General features: G+C 41.8%; 1 protein-coding gene across 1 annotated transcript in view; it reads left to right on the plus strand.

Annotated features, from left to right (window-relative positions):
* LOC134345979 (reelin domain-containing protein 1-like) overlaps positions 1 to 20,319 on the plus strand; it is a 42,014-nt gene that overhangs the window by 10,938 nt on the left and 10,757 nt on the right. The window contains exons 2-4 of the mRNA XM_063047321.1: positions 7,915 to 8,137; positions 11,459 to 11,628; positions 18,915 to 19,197. Of these exons, the coding sequence (XP_062903391.1) occupies positions 7,915 to 8,137; positions 11,459 to 11,628; positions 18,915 to 19,197 (676 nt within the window). The remainder of the gene's footprint in view (positions 1 to 7,914; positions 8,138 to 11,458; positions 11,629 to 18,914; positions 19,198 to 20,319) is intronic.

The following is a 20,319-nucleotide window of genomic DNA, read 5'->3' on the forward strand; positions in this document are numbered from 1 at the left end:
CCTCTTCTCATTACTACGTCAGGACAGAGGTAGTAGAGCTGGAAAATGTGCACTCAATGTCTGATTTCTGAATGGTCAATGAACACATGAACTTTACCTCATTATTTTGTTCCCTTTTTGCTCCAATTTTTTCTGTATTTATTGTAATTTATGGTAACTTTGTAGTGCATTCACTGTTCTGTCGTCATAAAGCAACACATTTCATGACAGATCAGTGACAATAAATCTGATTCTGATGCTAACACATGGAGCCTAGATGTACACAGTGATGGTCCAAATGTCACATCTAAGAGCAACGAACGCAAAATGCTGAGGAACTCAGCAGGCCAGGCAGCATCTGTGGGAAAAGAGTAGAGTTGACGTTATTCCGTCCCGTGAACTCTTTTCCAGAGATGCTGCCTGGCCTGCTGAGTTCCTCCAGCATTTTGTGTGTGTTGCTCTGGATATCCAGCTTCGGCAGATTTTCTCGTGTTTGTCACATCTAAGACTTTATTTTGTTTACCATACTTGCTCCACTTGTAGAAAATCGTTCTTTCACTGCCATTGTGAGTTTTACCTTGTTGATTCCAAAGGGGAAATTGCCTGAATATTTCCCAGCAACTCACATCACCCCCTTCCCTCTCCCACCCTCCTTCATCCTCACCTGCTTTCACATGTCACCCCTCAGACTATACCCCCTCCCTCCCCCGCCTTATTCTGGCTTCTGCCCCCTTCCTTCCCAGTCACGATGAAGGGTCTCGGTCTGACGTGACAACTCTTTATTACCCTCCATTAGGTGTGTCATCACAACAGCACTTCTTCAGGCCCATAGGAACTCTTTCCTGACCCACACGCTGACCCTGACCTTCCACCCAAGCTGTACCCACACCATGTATTTCCCAATCTGCATGTGATGTCGTGCTGAACTCATTATACTAGTAATTAAATGCCAAACGAAGCAAATCTCTTCTGCCTCTACAATGTCCACCTTCTCGCTCCCTCAGTAAGGCAGCCGATGTAATCAAAGACCCCACACGCACTGAACATTCTCTCTCATCAGGCAAAAGGGACAAAAGACAAAGCATGCACCATTAGGCTCAAGCTTTCTATCCTGCTGAAATAAAACAATTGAACAATCCCCCAGTATAATAAAATGGAGTCTTGACCCCCTCAGTCCATCTAATCATTGCCTTGCACTTTATCGTCTGCCGGCACTGCACGTCCTCGGTAACCGTGACTCTTTATTCTGCACTCTGTTAACGTTTTCTCTTGTCTTACCTCTAAGCATTGTTGTAATGAAATAGTCTGAATGGATGGTTTGCAAAACGAAGTTTTTCACTGTGACATGCCAGAATCAGGTTTCATATCACCGGCATGTTGTGAAATTTGTTAATTTTACGGCAGCAGTACAATTAAACGCATGATAAATATAGAGAGAAAAAAAGAATTACAGCAAATATATATATATGTTTATTAAATAGTTAAATTTAATAAGCAGTGCAAAAAATAGAAATTAAAAGGTAATGTTCATAGATTTAATGTCCATTGAGAAATCAGATGGCAGAGGGGAAGAAGCTGTTCCTGAATCACTGAGTGTGTGCCTTCAGGCTTCTGTACCTCCCTCCCGAAAGTAACAATGAGAAGAGGACATGCCCTGGGTGGTGGGGCTCCTTAGTAATGGATGCTGCATTTCTGAGGCACCACTCCTTGAAGATGTCTTGGTACTACAGGGGCGAGTACCCATGATGAAGCTGACCAATTTTACAAGTTTCTGCAACTTACTTCAGTCCTATGCAGTAGCCCCCCCACCACCCCCTCCATACCAGACGGTGACGCAGCCAGTCAGAATGCTCTCCATGGTACAGTTGTAGAAGTTTTTGTGTTTTATTTGACAATAATAAACCAATTTATCAATATATCCCTCCAATGTCATGGCTGAAGGGCTTGTTCAAGTACCGGACTGTTCTATGTTCTATCATTTCCAGCAGCTGATTGCCATCTCCCCTCTGCCTCCAGTGACTAGGCCTGACCCTCCATGCCCTAATCCCACCTAAATGTGCCTTGATGTGCCTCACCCATAATATGGATTGGACAGAGAGAAACCCCTTTCCTTTCCCTTTCAACCTTAAATATTGAAGTCCTTTTCATTCCCTATATCATCATTCCAGTCTCCTCAGTGATGAATTTGGGAATAAAAAGGATTTAAAGCATTTAAGTTTAAGGCCTGTTCTGCAGAGCACAATGGTCTGGGCCTTGCAGGATGGTAAATGTTGCAGTGGAGTGTCTTTGATTACAACAATCACGAATACAGCAATAGTTTAGCACATCTTTTCCTGAGCGATTCTGGTTCTGAGCCAAAGATTTAAGGGCTGTGGGAGATCACAAAGTTAGATATAGGCAAAATTATGGAAACATTTAAAATATAAACATAAGTATTTACGTTTTAATTTAGGGAAATAGAGCAATTTAGTTCAATGAAGATAAATTTAATGGGACTTAATGTGGGATTGGACATGGGCAAGAGAACTTTTAGACGAAGTAGTGTTTATGGAGGCAAATGCAATTTAATAAATAAATGTGTGAGTAATGCAGCCAAGATGGATAAAAACCAATGGGAGTTTCGACTTAATGGAAAGATAGTGCTTCTATACGTAATTTCTTAACATGTGAAGGCAGAGAGTTAAACCTTTGGAAAAAAAAATGATGTCTTAGGTTACACAAACACAAGAGATTCTGCAGATGCTGGAAATTCACAGCAACACATAAAAATGCTGGGGGATCTCAGCAGGTCAATCAGTATCCATCGAAAGGAATAAACAGGTGTCATTTTGGGCCAAGACCCTTTATCTGGACTGGAAGGAGAGGGTCAGAGCTAGAGGAAGGTGAAGGAGTACATGCTGAAAGGTGATAGGTGAAGACATAGAAACATAGAAAACCTACAGCACAATACAGGCCCTTCGGCCCACAAAGCAGAGCCGAACATGTCCTTACCTTAGAACTACCTAGGCTTACCCATAGCCCTCTATTTTTCTAAGCTCCATGTACCTATCCTGGAGTCACTTAAAAGACCCCATCGTTTCCACCTCCACCACCGCCGCTGGCAGCCCATTCCACGCATTCACCACTCTCTGCGTAAAAAAACTTATCCCTAACATCTCCTCCGTACCTACTTCCAAGAGGGCTGATGGGAAGTGAGGGTTGGTGGGGGAGAGGGGATGAAATAAGAAACTGGGATGTGATAGGTGGAAGAGGTAAAGGGATGAAGAAGAAAGAATTTGATAGGAGAGAAGAGTGGACCATAGGAGAAAGGGAAGGAGGAAAGGTAACAGAGGGAGGTGATGGGCAGGTAGGAGAAGAGAATGTGTAAGAAAGGGGCCAGAATGGGAAATGGAAAAAGTGGGGGGGGGGGTGGAATTACATGAAGTTAGTGAAATTGATATTCATGCTGTCAGGTTGGAGGCTACCCAGATGGAATATGAGGTGTTGCTCCACCAACCTGAGAGTGCTGAAGTAGAGGAGTTCTTGGACTGATGTGTCGCTTATGTGACACAAGTTAGGGTATAGACTAGAGTACAAGAGTAAAGATTCAATGAAACATTTGTATAAGTCTTTGGTCTAATCACATTAGAATGTTCTGAGGAGCTTTGGACTAAAACTGTATTATCAAATGAAACTAGAAGCAGAGATTCAAGAAGCTAGTATAGCTTCCAAATCAGATTTGTTAAAGACTTTTACAATTTTGGGATATTTGAATATGGAAACAATATTTCCTCTGTTTAAGTTCCCAGTAATAAAGATACTTTAGGAGATTACAATAAATTTCTCAATAGAATTTTTAAGCCATCAATGCTTTCTAAAGGAGAAACCATATAATCTTTTCATGAAAAATTTGAAGAAAATTGGTTCAGCTCTACAGAGAAAGATGGGGCAGTTTAATAAAGAGCAGTGATACAAGGCCAATGATTTCTCTGTAACCTTACATTAAAGAATGTTGATGATGAGATTTGAAGCTGGCGATGGAGATATGTCCTATGTGTTGAGTTGACTAAAGAACTCCAGGATTCCGCCATGGTAAATTTAATCAGAAACAAGTAGGAGAGATCCCACACTAAGTGAAATGAAACCTTCAAAGTCTCAGATGTAAGATTATACAACAATATATATTCTGGGAGGACCTTGATGATCAATAGCACAAAAGATTCTTAAGATGCTGGAAGCCTTGAGCAACACACACAAAATACTGGAAGAGCTCAGCAAGTCAGGCAGCATCTATGTAGGGGAATAATCAGTAGGTGTTTCATGCTCAGATCTTTCACCAGGACGTGTATTTTGTGTGTGTTACTGAAAATGTAATGGTTTTTAAACGTGTCAATTGGTTGTGCCTACTGACACAACTGATCGACAGATGACGCAAGAGCCACTGCTCTACATATCATCCTTACACATTTGGAGAAGAAGGATGCTTATGTGAGAATGCTGTTCTTGGACTACCGTTCAACATTCAACACCATAGTTCCATCCAGGCTCAACTAGAAGCTCAGAGACCTCGGCCTTGACCCTGCCTTGTGCAGCTGGATCCTGGACTTCCTGTCAGATCACCAACAGGGTGTAAGAGTGGGCTCCCTCACCTCCAATCCTCTGACGTTCAACACAGGAGCCCCTCAAGGCTGCGTACTGAGTCCCCTCCTTTACTCCCTGTATCTGTATACCCGTGACTATATCGCCACTCACAGCTCTAATCAGCTAATTAAATTTGCCAATGACACTACATTGATTGGCCTTATCTCAAACAATAACGAGGTGGCCTACAGGGAAGAAATCACTCTCTGACACAGTGCTGTCAAGAAAATAACCTCCCCCTGAATGTTGCAAAAGCAAAGGAGTTGGTTGTGGATTACAGGAGGAATGGAGACGGGCTAACCCCTATTGACATCAATGGATCTGGGTTTGAGAGGGTAAACTCAAGTTCCTCAGCATCCACATCACCGAGAACCTCACGTGGTCTGTACACACCAGCTGTGTGGTGAAAAAGGCCTCCAGGAAACGGTACCGCAGCATAAAAGCCAGGACCAACAGGCTCCAGGACAGCTTCTTCCACCAGGCCATCAGACTGATGAACTCACACTGATTTGAGGGTACTCTATATTACATTGACTGTTCTATTTATTATAAATTATTATAAATTACTATGGTTGCACATGGCACATTTAGAGGGAGATGTAACAAAGATTTTTACTCATGTATGTGAAGGATGTAAGAAATAAAATCAATTCAATTCAAGTCAGAGATACTTAAAGGGATATAAGTTCTGAAGTTCATTTCTAGTTTGAAATTGATGGCAAGCTGTTATATGGAGTAGTTTAACTTTAGTATGTTCTTGGGCATGGGATATTGTAGTTATCATCCAGAATGGTCCTTTTTAGTGGAGACTTTAGCATACTGATGTTCAATGGGAAATATTTTAACTTAGATGTTGGAGAGACAAGCAGGCAGCACAAAGCCAGTTGCAGGATTAAACACAGAGGTGTAGGCGGAACTACATGACATCAGCATATGTAAAGAAGATGACCTTGTGGTTAGGCATCATACTGAAAGGGACTGGACAGTGAGAGATCCTGTAGTTGCTGAAAGAGTGGCAAGGGAAGAATTGTTAGTGATATGCTGTCTGCATTCAGATTGGTAAGGATGGAAACATTTTGAGGGAATCCACTGAACTAGATATTTGAAGAAAGATGATAAAGCCACATTTAACCTCACCCAATATTTTAAAGGCATTTAATAGGGATTACATACCCATATAGCCTGAAAGGAAGGGACCCTTAGAATGCCTTCATTGATTGTGACAGATTAAATACCCATGGGAGGTTGGATGGCAGACTGAAGTGGTCCCAATAAAGATTTCAGGAAAAGAAGAACTTGGAGTTGGGAAGTAACAATGCAATTGAGAAACCTTGGGAAAAAACCTTGGCCCGGACAAGATATTCCCTAGGACTTTGAGGGAAGTTAGTGTAGAAATAACAGGGGCTCTGACAGAAATATTTCAAATGTCATTAGAAACGGGAATGGTGCCGGAGGATTGGCATATTGCTCATGTGGTTCTGTTGTTTAATAAGGGTTCTAAGAGTAAACCTGGCAATTATCGGCCTGTGAGTTTGACGTCAGTGGTGGGTAAATTGATGGAAAGTATTCTTAGAGATGGTATATATAATTTTCTGGATAAACAGGGTCTGATTAGGAACAGTCAACATGGATTTGTGCGTGGAAGGTCATGTTTGACAAATCTTATCGAATTTTTTGATGAGGTTACTAAGAAAGTTGACGAGGGTAAAACGGTGGATGTTGTCTATATGGACTTCAGTAAGGCCTTTGACAAGGTTCCACACGGAAGGTTAGGTAGGAAGGTTCAATCGTTAGGCATTAATATGGAAGTAGTAAAATGGATTCATCAGTGGCTGGATGGGAGACACCAGAGAGTAGTGGTGGATAACTGTTTGTCAGATTGGAGGCCGGAGGCTAGCGGTGTGGCTCAAGGATCTGTACTGGTCCAATGTTGTTTGTAATATATATTAATGATCTGGATGATGGGGTGGTAAATTGGATTAGTAAGTATTCAGATGATACCAAGATAGGTGTTGTGGATGATGAGGTAGGTTTTCAAAACTTGCAGAGAGGTTTAGGACAGTTAGAAGAGTGGGCTGAAAGATGGCAGATGGAGTTTAATGCTGAAAAATGTGAGGTGCTACATTTTGGTAGAACTAATCAAAATAGGACATACATGGTAAATGGTAGGGCATTGAAGAATGCTGTAGAACAGAGGGATCTAGGAATAATGGTGCATAGTTCCCTGAAGATGGAATCTTATGTGGATAGGGTGGTGAAGAAAGCTTTTGGTTTGCTGGCCTTTATTAATCAGAGCATAGAGTATAGGAGTTGGGATGTAATGTTGAATTTGTATAAGGCATTGGTAAGGCCAAATCTGGAGTATTGTGTACAGTTCTTGTCACCATATTATAGGAAGGATGTCAATAAAATTGAGAGAGTACAGAGGAGGTTTACTAAAATGTTGCCTGGGTTTCATCTCCTAAGTTACAGAGAAAGGTTGAACAAGTTAGGTCTTCATTCTTTGGAGTGTAGAAGGTTAAGGGGGGACTTGATAGAGGTGTTTAAAATTATGAGGGGGATTGATAGAGTTGACATGGTTAGACTTTTTCCATTGAGCGTGGGGAAGATTCAAACAAGAGGGCATGGGTTGAGAATTAGAGGACAAAAGTTTAGGGGTAACATGAGGGGGAACTTCTTTACTCAGAGAGTGGTAGCTGTGTGGAATGAGCTTCCAGCAAAAGTGGTTGAGGCAAGTTTGATGTTGTCGTTAAAAGTTAATATGGACAGTAAAGGAATGGAGGGTTATGGGCTGAGTGCAGGTCAGTGGAAATAGGATAGGGTAAGAGTTCGGCACAGACTAGAAGGGCCGAGATGGCCTGTTTCCGTGCTGTAGTTGTTATATGGTTATATGGTTATAAATTGGGAAATTAGAGTTGTAACAGGAACTGAAAAGGATGATTGAATCAATGCCTTTTTGTGAGGAGGTGATAAGATTTGGAAATGCAAAGACTTTGAGGCAGTGGTGTTGTATGAGGTGTCTGAATGGAGTAAGATAAAGGGGAACTGGAGCTGAGTCTTATGTTATGATCTGTAATCAGGATGACAAAAGACTACTCCATCTACTCAAACCCATCAAAATGCTCAACATGTTCACTGAATTAGGAATGGCATCTGAGAAAGTGGCTCCATAATGTCCCTGCCTGGAGAGCTGTGAAACCCAGAGAAAGGGGAGAAATAAAACCCATTGGTGATGCACCCAGCTAAGCTCTTATAAAAGAGGAACTGGAATTCTTCAATAAAGTGTGTTACCGTTGTATGTTTCTTATGCTTCAGTGACTGTAAGAAGCACACAAGACTTCATGGGCTTCCTAATTCAAGCTCGGCGAGTGGCTGATGACCAAGTGGCTGGTACATTCATTCACATTTCTCCTGGGTCCAAACTGCTGAAGTGTTTTGAGGATGGAGATACAGTGACCCACTCGGACAAGTCACTGAAGAGAAACCTCTCCTTTGTCTGGAAAGCACCAGACCAACTCACCGGAGACATCAAGTTTTTGTAATTATATTTTTAATATACTCGTGGAAAAATGTAAAAAATATTAAAAGTATGCAAGGAAATTAACAGAAGTGAAGAAGGGTTGCAATGTTGTTGATGTGTGTGTAACAAATACACAGATCTTCCATCCGTCAGAATCTCTCTGAGTAATTTCTGAAACAGTGTTGGGACAGACTTGTTAAGTCCAGGCCTTTGTGTGGGTACGTAGCCAAGTGGTTAAGGCATTCGTCTAGTGATCTCAAGGTCACTAGTTCGAGCCTCAGCTGTGGCAGAGTGTTTGTGTCCTTGAGCAAGGCACTTAACCATACATTGTCTGTGGGAGGAGTGGCGCCCCACACAGACGTCCAATCTGCGCCTTGTAAGGCATGAAAATGCCCGACACAGGCCTCTCATGGTCTGAGTCGACGTTCCCTCCCTCCTCCCCTGCCCCCTTAAATTCAAGTGACATTAGCTTTTGTCAGGCATTAGTCGGTAAATTTTACCTCCAGGTTGAATAAAAGGGGATGAGAAAAGGAAAATAGGAACTGTTGACAACATTAACATTGTCCTCAAAAAAATCAGAAAATGCAGGAAATACCTAATGGCTAGGTATTATCTACACAGCTAAGTTGTTTGTCTGTGACCTATTTGCTATTCAAAGGTTCAAATGTCAAATTTAATATCAGAGAAACGTATACAATATACATCCTGAAATGCTTTTTCTTCGCAAAACATCCACAAAATCAGAGAAGTGCCCCAAAGAATGAATGACAGTTAAGATCACAAGATCACAAGACAAAGGAGCAGAAGTAGGCCATTCGGCCCATCGAGTCTGCTCCGCAGCTCCCCCATGAGCTAAACTATTCTCCCATCTAGTTCCAATTTCCAGCTTTTTCCCCATATCCTTTGATACCCTGACTAATTAGATACCTGTCAATCTCCTCCTTAAACATCCTCAATGATCAGGCTTCCACAGCCATATGTGGCAACGAATTCCACAAATCCACAACCCTCTGGCTAAAAAAATTTCTCCTCATCTCTGTTTTAACTGGGTACCCTCTAATTCTAAGACTATGGCCTCTTGTCCTGGACTGTGAGAACCCCAAAGTCATCCCCAGCTCCCTGTCCCGCGTGTAAGCGGCGGCTAGCAACAATCCCCCCTCCCCCACCGGCAAAAATAAACGCGCATCGGTACCGTCACCGTGCCCAAGTCTGTGCTAAGCAATAGCAAAGACACAGACTGAGGTTACCCCAAAGGCTTCGCTTTTCATCCAACATTCGACAAACCACAGGTTCTCTCTCTCCCTGGCAAGTGAGAGGGAGGTGTTCCCCATTTTCACAGCGAGCGGGAGACAACAACAACCCGCAGGTTTATGATGTTACAAGTCTGTTTCTTCGCTTTTTACGAGCTCTGTGCCTGAAGATCGTGAAGATTTAGGGTCTTTGGGCCCACAGCAAGAGATTTTCTGGCCTCCCCGATGACACGTAAGTCTCCTGCCGTGACACTGACCCTCGATCCGCCTGTCTCCAGAGCCCCGAGGTCTTAGGCTTCTGAACATGATCGAAGCTCTCAGGCCAAACCCTTGGCATGTCGAATAACGGCCAGTCACGGAACCCTGAGAACGGGTCCCATTCCCCCAAAGAACAGAAGCCTGCATCTTACTCCAGTTTGAGGTCTTCAAAAGAACCCTGAAAGGGAAAAGTAAAAATATTAAAGGTAGAAATAGAGCTGTTTCCAAAGATGCAAGCAAACGAGTCGCTGTTAGGTGCCATCATCCTCCTAAGCTCTTATTTTACTGAGATATTAGAGTCATAGAGAAGTACAGCACAGAAACAGGCCCTTTGGCCCATCTAGTCCATGCTGAGACCATTTAACTGCCTACTCTCATCGACCTGCACCAGGACCATAGCCCTCCATTCCGCTACCATCCATGTACCTATCCAAACTTCTCTTAAACACTGAAATCAAGCTCGCATGCACCACTTGTGTTGGCAGCTCATTCCACATTCCCACCTCCCCTCATGTTCACTTTAGGCATCTCACCTTTCACCCTTAACCCATGACTTTTGGTTGTAGTCCCACCCAACCTTAGTGGAAAAAGCCCGTTTGCATTTACCCTATCTATACCCCTCATAATTTTGTATATCTCAATCAAATCCCCTCTCAATAGTCATTGTCATAGTCATACTTTATTGATCCCGGGGGAAATTGGTTTTCGTTACAGTTGCACCATAAATAATTAAACAGTAATAAAACCACAAATAATTAAATAGTAATATGTAAATTATGCCAGGAAATAAGTCCAGGACCAGTCTATTAGCTCAGGGTGTCTGACCCTCCAAGGGAGGAGTTGTAAAGTTTGATGGCCACAGGCAGGAATGACTTCCTATGACGCTCTGTGCTGCATCTCGGTGGAATGAGTCTCTGGCTGAATGTACTCCTGTGCCCAACCAGTCCATTATGTAGTGGATGGGAGACATTGTCCAAGATGGCATGTAACTTGGACAGCATCCTCTTTTCAGACACCACCGTCAGAGAGTCCAGTTCCATCCCCACAACATCACTGGCCTTACGAATGAGTTTGTTGATTCTGTTGGTGTCTGCTACCCTCAGCCTGCTGCCCCAGCACACAACAGCAAACATGATAGCACTGGCCACCACTGACTCGTAGAACATCCTCAGCATCGTCCAACAGATGTTAAAGGATCTCAGTCTCCTCAGGAAATAGAGACAGCTCTGACCCTTCTTGTAGACAATCATCGACCTTCTAAAGAATACAGTCCTAACCAATTCAATCTTTCCTTTTAACTCAGGTCCTCCAGACCTGCAACATCCTTGTAAATTTTCTCGGTACTCTTTCAACCTTGCTGACATCTCTCCAGTAAGTAGGTGACCAAAACTGCGCACAATGCTCCAAATTAGGCCTCACCAACATCTTATACACCTTCAACATAACATCCCAAATATTAGAGTCATAGAGTCATAACATAACATAGCATATTGTTCCTTACATACTTCCCCCTGTCTTTCAAAGGAATTTGTAGGTAATGGTGGGAGTAGGGATGAGGGAGAATATGGGGATAAATTGAAATGTTTATTTTGACTCCAACAAAATGGATCAGGGTGACATTGCATCTTACCTTCTATTTTGCTTCTCCTTCCTTTCTATCCCCTGTCTGCATTTTAAAACTTGTTTAAACTCTAATACTTTATAAATTCTGATGAAGGTCCATCGACTCTTAACACTTTTCCCCCTCCGATCTCTGATCTGTTGTTTCCCGAATTCTCTATATTTTTTTATAGTTGGAGTTAATCTGTGCCTTATTGCATCTAACCTACAGTGTTTCGGCTGTCCAGTCATACTTCATATACTGGAGTAGAATTGAGTCTGGTCTTATTTCTGACCAAAAGCATAATGACTCTATATTGACCAAAAACGAGGAATTATTGGAAACTCTCCAGGCATCAGTATATAACAATGCAACTGTAAGGACTACTCCTTTTACTGAAGGTACAACAAATTTCATTCCTATCATTGTAATAATTATTTAGAATTATATTGATGTTGTTTTAATATGGCACTAAATCCTGAGGCCATTTAGCTAACAAAGTTAGAACATTTTGTCGCCAATTCTTCCATTAGTGACTGTAACCAGAGAGTAAAATCCTGTTAACAGTAAGCAAACACTTCCTCTGGAATTAATAAACACATTGGGGTGGTTTTGAAATACAGAAGCCTCCAGTGCAACTTTCTTGAAGGGCCATTCAGTACTGAAAGGTAAAATAGACCTTTTTGTGGTTATTTTTAGGAAAGATATTCCCTTTACTTTATCATAGATAAATAATAACTCTTTTTACCAAAACCTCACAATCTGTGGGATGTGTCTGATATGATGCATGATAGACCTGTGCCCTTAGCAATGCAGTCATTTGTTTGGGGAGGATTCAAGAGAAATCGAGTGAAAGGCTGAAAATCTGTGAGGACATTAACGTCTCGTTTTTGTATTTTGAACGGTTAAATTCCAGCTCATCCAGTTCAGGTCAGAAAGTTTTCTAAAGCACCATTTCACTCTGCCTGTCTTTATGATCGGTTGGTTTTGTAATAGGCACAGACATGAATGATAGAACCTCAAAGTACACATCAGTATCTCACTGCAGAACACTTTATTTCCTATCGTAACTGCATAGTCCAATGTCAGTCATGTGTAACGTTCATTTATCAAAGCTTTCAGTTCCAGGAACTTGAAAACCTATCAATAACAAGGAATCATTCCCTAGAAATTGAAGTACATAAGGTTGTCTTTTTCAGGATTAGCAATTCAAAATCAATACTTTACCCTTTTCTTCCACATTTATAAAGAGAGTTCATAAGACACTGCAAGGCCTTTTCAGAGAGGAAGTTCATTTCAAAGGTATCTTTATCAAATTTGTGCTGAGGGCAGGATGTGATGATGTGGTCCATTGCTTGATTTTGGACATCCTGTAATTCACAAGCAGAGGAGAGTTGATGATCCAAGTGTTCGGTGTTACATTGCCCATGTCTCATTTGGATTCTGTTTAGAACCGTCCATGCCATTCGAGATCCGTCACATCCAGGAAACCTAGTTGTAGGGTTATCACTGTCTTTCTTACTTTGACTAGTCTTTTTAGTCCAGGTTTTATTTGTTGTGGCTGCTAAAATGAATGATATTGTAGAAGTAGCAATCACGCACAATGCTGGAGCTTCAGGGAAGTTTAGGTGGCTGAGTAGTAATTGAATTGGAATTAAATGAATTTATTATTGTCAGCCGTAGTGAGATACAGTGAAAAGCTTGTCTTGCATACTGTTCATAGAGATTAAACTTTGACATAGTATTAAAGAGGTAGGACAAGGTAAAACAATTGCAGAACTCCAGATAAAGTGCAACAGTTACAGAGAAAATGCAGTGAAGATAAACAATAAGTGCAAGGTCATAAAAATGTGGATTGTGAGGTCAAGAGTCTGTCTTATCATTCTAGGAAACTGTTCAATAGTATAATAACAGCAGCATAGACGATACCCATGAGCCTGGTGGTACATGTTTTCAGGCTTTTGTATCTTTGTATCTTTGCGTTTTGTGAGAATGCCCGTGGTAAGTGGGGTCTTTGATTATGCTAGCTGCTTTACTGGGTGTAGTCAGAGCCTATGGAAAGGAGGCAGATTTCTATGATGTGCTTGGCTGCGGCTATCCCCTGCAGTTTCTTGTGGTCATGTGCAGAGCAGTTGCCACACTAAGCCGTTATGCATCTCCAGCTATGATGGCGCATCAATAAAGATTGGTAAGGGTAAAGAGGAACATGCCAAATTTCTTCAGATTCCTGTACGAGTAGAGACGCTGGTGAGCTTTCTTGGCTGCAAGTTGATAATAACTTGGAAACAAGAGTGGTGGGTCATGGAAGAGGGGTGATTTTTTTAAGGATCTGGTAAATGGTCAGCTCAGAGTTCATGGAAGACACAATCAACAACATCAGAGTAGAGATCCATCCTAGCTAGTCCCTGTGAATGAGCAAAATGTGCTAATCCATGTTTTACTCTTGGCCACTGTCTTCCTCAGGGTGGCCATAATAAGTCATCTGCGAAGGGTCATTCCAAATTACAAAGTGAATTTTCTTTCCACAGAGGTTACATTGGTTTTTGTGGATGCTGGGTGGTTAGTAAGGTAGAATGGTGACCATGGATTTTACCAAGTTTGGTTGCAGCCTCCAATCTGGAAGTATTCCGATATCTACTGTCAGTGTGTTCTCCAGGTCCCTTAAGGTGATTGGCCTATTGAGATTAATTACAACCTTTCTCTACATTTTGTTCTGAATTCTCTGCCAATGATACTTACGGCTGGTCACTGGAAGACACTGGACATTAGACAATTTATTTTTCTTCCTGCACAGTTGGGAGCCCTAGGTCTCTTTTTAGAAATTCCAATACCATTACTTCTAAGATTAAAAACCCTGCAGCATTGATGCGGACATTTGAAGGCCAAGTCTTAATGTATATTTAAGGCAGAGGTTGATAGAGTCTTGATTGATTCAGGGCATGAAGGGATACAGAGAATAGGCTGGAGACTGGGCATGAGAGGACAACTGGATCATGCATGATGAAATGGTGGAGAAGACTCAATGGACAAAATGGCTCCTATATCTCATGGTCTTATGATACTGTGTTGGCTCATGTTGTACAATTATACAGAACATAGAACAATACAGGTCATTCGACCCACCATATTGTGCTGAACCAGTTAAAAAGAAAATCAGAAATACCTAAACACTAATCCCCCCTTGTCCATATCCCTCCATCTTCCTCACATCCATGTGCCTATCCGAACGTCTCTTAAAAGCCTCTAATGTATTTGCCTTCACCACCATACCAGGCAGCACATTCCAGGCATCCACCAGTCTTTGAGTAAAATACTTACCCCTCACATCCCGCCCTCACATTCAATGCATGCCCTCTGGTATTAGACATTTCAACCCCAGGTAACAGATGCTTTCTGTCCACTCTATCTATGCCTCTCATAATCTTGTAAACCTCCATCGGATAGAAACATAGAAAATAGGTTTAGGAGTAGGCCATTCAGCCCTTCGAGCCTGCACCACCATTCAGTACGATCATGGCTGATCATCCAACTCAGAACCCTGTACCTGCCTTCTCTCCATACCCCCTGATCCCTTTAGCCACAAGGGCCATATCTAACTCCCTCTTAAATATAGCCAATGAACTGGTCTCAACTGTTTCCTGTGGCAGAGAATTCCACAGATTCACCACTCTCTGTGTGAAGAAGTTTTTCCTAATCTCAGTCCTAAAAGGCTTCCCCTTTATCCTTAAACTGTGACCCCTCATTCTGGACTTGCCCAACATCGGGAACAATCTTCCTGCACCTAGCCTGTCTAATCCTTTTAGAATTTTATATGTTTCAATAAGATCCCCCCCTCGATCTTCTAAATTCCAGCGAATATAAGCCAAGTCGATCCAGTCTTTCATCATATGAAAGTCCTGCCATCCCAGGAATCAACCTGGTGAACCTTCTTTGTACTCCCTCTGTGGCAAGAATGTCTTTCCTCAGATTAGGGGACCAAAACTGCACACAATACTCCAGGTGTGGTCTCACCAAGGCCTTGTACAACTGCAGTAGTACCTCCCTGCTCCTGTACTCGAATCCTCTTGCTATGAATGCCAGCATGCCATTCGCCTTTTTCACTGCCTGCTGTATCTGCATGCCCACTTTCAATGACTGGTGTACAATGACACCCAGGTCTCCTTGCACCTCCCCTTTTCCTAATCGGCCACCATTCAGATAATAATCTGTTTTCCTGTTCTTGCCACCAAAGTGGATAACCTCACATTTATCCACATTCAATTGCATCTGCCATGAATTTGCCCACTCACCTAACCTATCCAAGTCACCCTGCATCCTCTTAGCATCCTCCTCACAGCTAACACTGCCGCCCAGCTTCGTGTCATCTGCAAACTTGGAGATGCTGCATTTAATTCCCTCGTCTAAGTCATTAATATATATTGTAAACAACTGGGGTCCCAGCACTGAGCCTTGCGGTACCCCACTAGTCACTGCCTGCTATTCTGAAAAGGTCCCATTTATTCCCACTCTTTGCTTCCTGTCTGCCAACCAATTCTCTGTCCACATCAATACCTTACCCCCAATACCGTGTGCTTTAAGTTTGCACGCTAATCTCCTGTGTGGGACCTTGTCAAAAGCCTTTTGAAAATCCAAATATACCACATCTACTGGTTCTCCCCTATCCACTCTACTAGTTACATCCTCAAAAAATTCTATGAGATTCGTCAGACATGACTTTCCTTTCACAAATCCATGCTGACTTTGACCGATGATTTCACCGCTTTCCAAATGTGCTGTTATCACATCTTTGATGACTGACTCCAGCAGTTTCCCCACCACCGATGTTAGGCTTACCAGTCTATAATTCCCCGGTTTCTCTCTCCCTCCTTTTTTAAAAAGCGGTGTTACATTAGCCACCCTCCAAGCCTCAGGAACTAGTCCAGAATCTAAAGAGTTTTGAAAAATTATCACTAATGCATCCACTATTTCTTGGGCTACTTCCTTAAGCACTCTGGGATGCAGACCATCTGGCCCTGGGGATTTATCTTCCTTTAATCCCTTCAATTTACCTAACACCACTTCCCTACTAACATGTATTTCCCACAGTTCCTCCATCTCACTAGACCCTCGGTCCCCTACTATTTCCGGAAGATTATTTATGTCCTCCTTAGTGAAGACAGAACCAAAGTAATTATTCAATTGGTCTGCCATGTCCTTGCTCCCCATGATCAATTCACCTGTTTCTGACTGTAAGGGACCTACATTTGTCTTAACCAATCTTTTTCTTTTCACATATCTATAAAAGCTTTTACTGTCAGTTTTTATGTTCCCTGCCCGCTTTCTCTCATAATCTTTTTTCCCTTTCCTTATTAAGCCCTTTGTCCTCCTCTGCTGGACTCTGAATTTCTCCCAGTCCTCAGGTGAGCGGCTTTTTCTGGCTAATTTGTATGATCTCCCCTCTGCCTCTGGTACTCCAGTTTATCCAGCCCCTGGTGATAACACATTCGCTCTAAACCAGGCAGCATTCTGTTAAATCTCTTCTACACTCTCTCCAAAGCCCCATCATTCTTCCTACAGCGGGGTGATCAGAACTGTACACAATTCTCTAGAGGTGGCCTAACCAGAGTTTTAAAAACTTGCAACATAACCTGCTGATTTTTGAACTCAATGCCTCAACTAATGAAAGAAAGGATTCCATAAGCCTTCTTCACCACCTCATTGACCTGTGTAGCCACTTCCATGGAGCTATGAACTTGGATCCCAAGATCTCTCTGCTCAGCAACACTGTTAAGGATCTAGTCTTGCTCTACTGAGTTGTATCACCTCACATTTATCTGGGATATGTTCCATCTGCCATTTCTCTGCCCATATCTGCAATTGATCTATATCATGCTATATTCTTTGCCAGTCTTCTGCACTATCCACAACTCCACCAATCTAGGTATCATCCGCAAATTTGCTAACCCACCCATCTAGGTTTTCATCTGGGTCATTTATAAACATCACAAACAGCGGAGGTCCCAGCGCAGATCCCTGCAGAACACCATTAGTTACGGACCTCCAGCACAAACAACTCCCTTCAACCACCATCCTCTGTCTTCTCTGCACAAGTCAGTTTTGAATCCAAACAGCCAAATTGCCACAGACTCCATGCATCCTAATCTGGATTAGTTTCCCAAGAGGGACTTTGTCAAACTCCTTAGTAAAATCCATGTAGACAACTTCCTCTGTCCTACCTTCATCAATCTCTCTCATCCACCTTGTCACAAAACTCAATCAAGTTGGTAAGGCATGACCTGCCACGCACAAAGCCATGTTGGCTCTTCCTAATTGGACCATGGATTTCCAAATACTCATATATCCTATCCCTAAGCATTTTCTCCAGCAATTTCTCACAACTGACATGAGAGTCACTGATCCATAGTTCCTAGGATTTTCCCTTGTTCTCTTCTAAAATAGAGGTACAACATTAGCCAGTCGCCAGCCCTCCGGGACCTTGCCTATGGACAGAAAGGACACAAAGGACCCAGCTATCTTGTCCTTTTCCTCCTTCAATAACCTGGGGATAAATCCCTTCAGGCCCTGGGGAGTCATCCACCTTAATATTCATTAGGTTTTCCCAATTCCCTTCTTTAGTTCTTTTCTGGCTTTATAATCCTCATGTGCTCCATTTTATCCTAACTTCTGAAGCTTTACATGCTTCTTCTTTTCCTTCTTGACTAAATTCATCACCTTTCTGGACATCCAAGTTTCTCTTATCTTTCCATTCCTGTTCTTCCTTCTAAGAGGAGCATACCTTTCCTGTACTGTGTAATTGATCTCTAAACATCCTCTAAATGTCTGATGTGGACTTGTCAGAGAAAGGTGTTCCCTATTAACACTTTTTAGTTCCTGACTAATGCCCTCATAATTTGCCCTACTCCAATTTAAAACTTTCCCACAAGGACCATACCTATCCTGAAAGTTAAAGAGTTGTGGTCACTGTTCCCTAACTGTTCACCCGCTGAAATGTTAGTCACCTGGCCAGGTTCATTACCAATACCAGGTCCAGTACAACTCTTCTCTCATTGGACTGTCCACATATTGAGTTATGAAACCTTTCTGAAACACTTAACAAGTTCTGCCCCATCTACACCCCTTACACTAAGAAGGTTTCAGTTTATGTTAGGGAACTAGAAATCCCCCATGACAACAACACTATTATCTATGAAGAGAAAAGGTTATGGGGGTGGTAGAGCTTAGAAAGTTGCAGGGATAATACAACTTGGATGTAAAGTATAATTTACAGCTTAACTCAAAAACTTTGTGAAAATTCTTCTGTTTTGTACTTAGATTTGACACACACCGAGCCTGCTTCCAGTACATGATATGGGAAGAGCATGTGCAGAGCAGTTTGTCCCAGACCTTCCCAAATATATTCAGCATAAAGTAGCATAATATTCTCCTAAATAAAACATACTTGTGATGGAAAGGCATGATGGACATATCTTTAAACACCAAGATTTAAGTATTCAAATGTTCAACATGACACTGCATTAAGTAATTAAAAGATTTGATTTTTTTTGGCTCACAAAGTTTCGATACAAATATGAATAAATATTTTTTACTTTTTAAAATATATTTGAGACTTTGATTAACAATTTTTAATAAAATGTGTATTTCTATCTGGTAAATACATTATCCACCTTACCACCTCTGAAATTCACAGACTTCACTAATCCTCAAGTAGTCACTCAGATGCTGCAGGATTTTTCACAGACTCTAATGATCACCAAGGAATGGTCCCTTAAATTGCAGTCTACATATGCGGAAAACTATTTGTCCGAAGTGGATCAGAACCTTGCACCTAAGGAGTCCAGCCTGGTTCTGGGTGAAAATGATAGACGTTTGCAGCCATCCTTGAACTCCATAAGCAGAGGGAAACTTACTGCACTCCTGTCAACTGATAACAGTTTCCTGTTGAAATCCTTAGAGCTTGAGGCCACGGAAAGGTAAATTCAAACTTGTCTTAGCATTTGCTTCAAAATGTTAAAAAAATCTACATTAATATATCAAGTCAAGTTTATTGTCACTTAACTCTGTACACGTATACAGTCAAATGAGACATTTCTATAGAACAGGGTGTAAAACAGTAGTACACATAATTTAGGAAAGTAAGAATAAAATTTACAGATGAATTTTGCATAAATAAACAAATTAAAGTGCATTAAATAAATATTTTAAGGTCCAGAACAATTAACTGGTGACATTTTGAATGTGATGAGGCAGGGAGTTCAGAAGCCTAATGGCCTGAGGAAAGAGGCAGTTTCCCATCCTAACCGTTCTTGTTTTTATGCATCAGAATCTCCTGTCCGATGGTAGAAAGTCAAAGAGGATGCTGGATGGATGGGTGGGATCCTTGATAATAATAAGGGCCCTGTGTATGCTACGCTCCTGATAAATGTCCCTGATGGATGGCAGGGACACCCCTGTGATCCTCTCGGCCATTCTCACAGTCCTTTGTGGGGACTTCTGGTCCAATGCTTGGCTGCTCCCATACCAGATGGCGATGCAACTTATCAGGATGCTCGCAATCGTGCTCCTGTAAAATTCCATAAAGATTGAATTGGGGAGGAGAGCCTCGCTTGCCTCGATCTCCTTAGGAAGCAGAGGATGTTCTCAAAGGAAAACATCTTCAGGTAGAATGGATAGTACATTAATTTGTATGTAGACTCATGGACTGCATTTTTTCCTCTAAGAAATTCACTCTTCTTCAAATCTTGTTTTCTTTACATACAATGTTGTTATTCTACTCCTGTTTTTTTATTGTTATCTAACACTACGGGATATTAAACACTGACGTTGCTACCTAAACCCTATTCGGTGATATCTGTTGGTTAATGTCACTATGATCCTCTTGTGTAGTGTTCTAACTCAGAAGCATGCCACACAGAATTTATTGTTGGAAGTTCAATTTATGATACTTGCCTGGCTCATTTCAGTTACGTAGTGCTTTGCTTGGAAAAGAGGCATCCGGCCTTTTCCTGTGATCTGGGTACACATACATATGTTTAAAAAAAAGATCAGTGTTCAGTATAATTAAATATAGTACAAACTGTAATTAAATAAGTTAT

The sequence above is a fragment of the Mobula hypostoma genome, chromosome 4 (assembly GCF_963921235.1).
Source record: "Mobula hypostoma chromosome 4, sMobHyp1.1, whole genome shotgun sequence".
Classification (NCBI taxonomy): Eukaryota; Metazoa; Chordata; class Chondrichthyes; order Myliobatiformes; family Myliobatidae; genus Mobula; species Mobula hypostoma.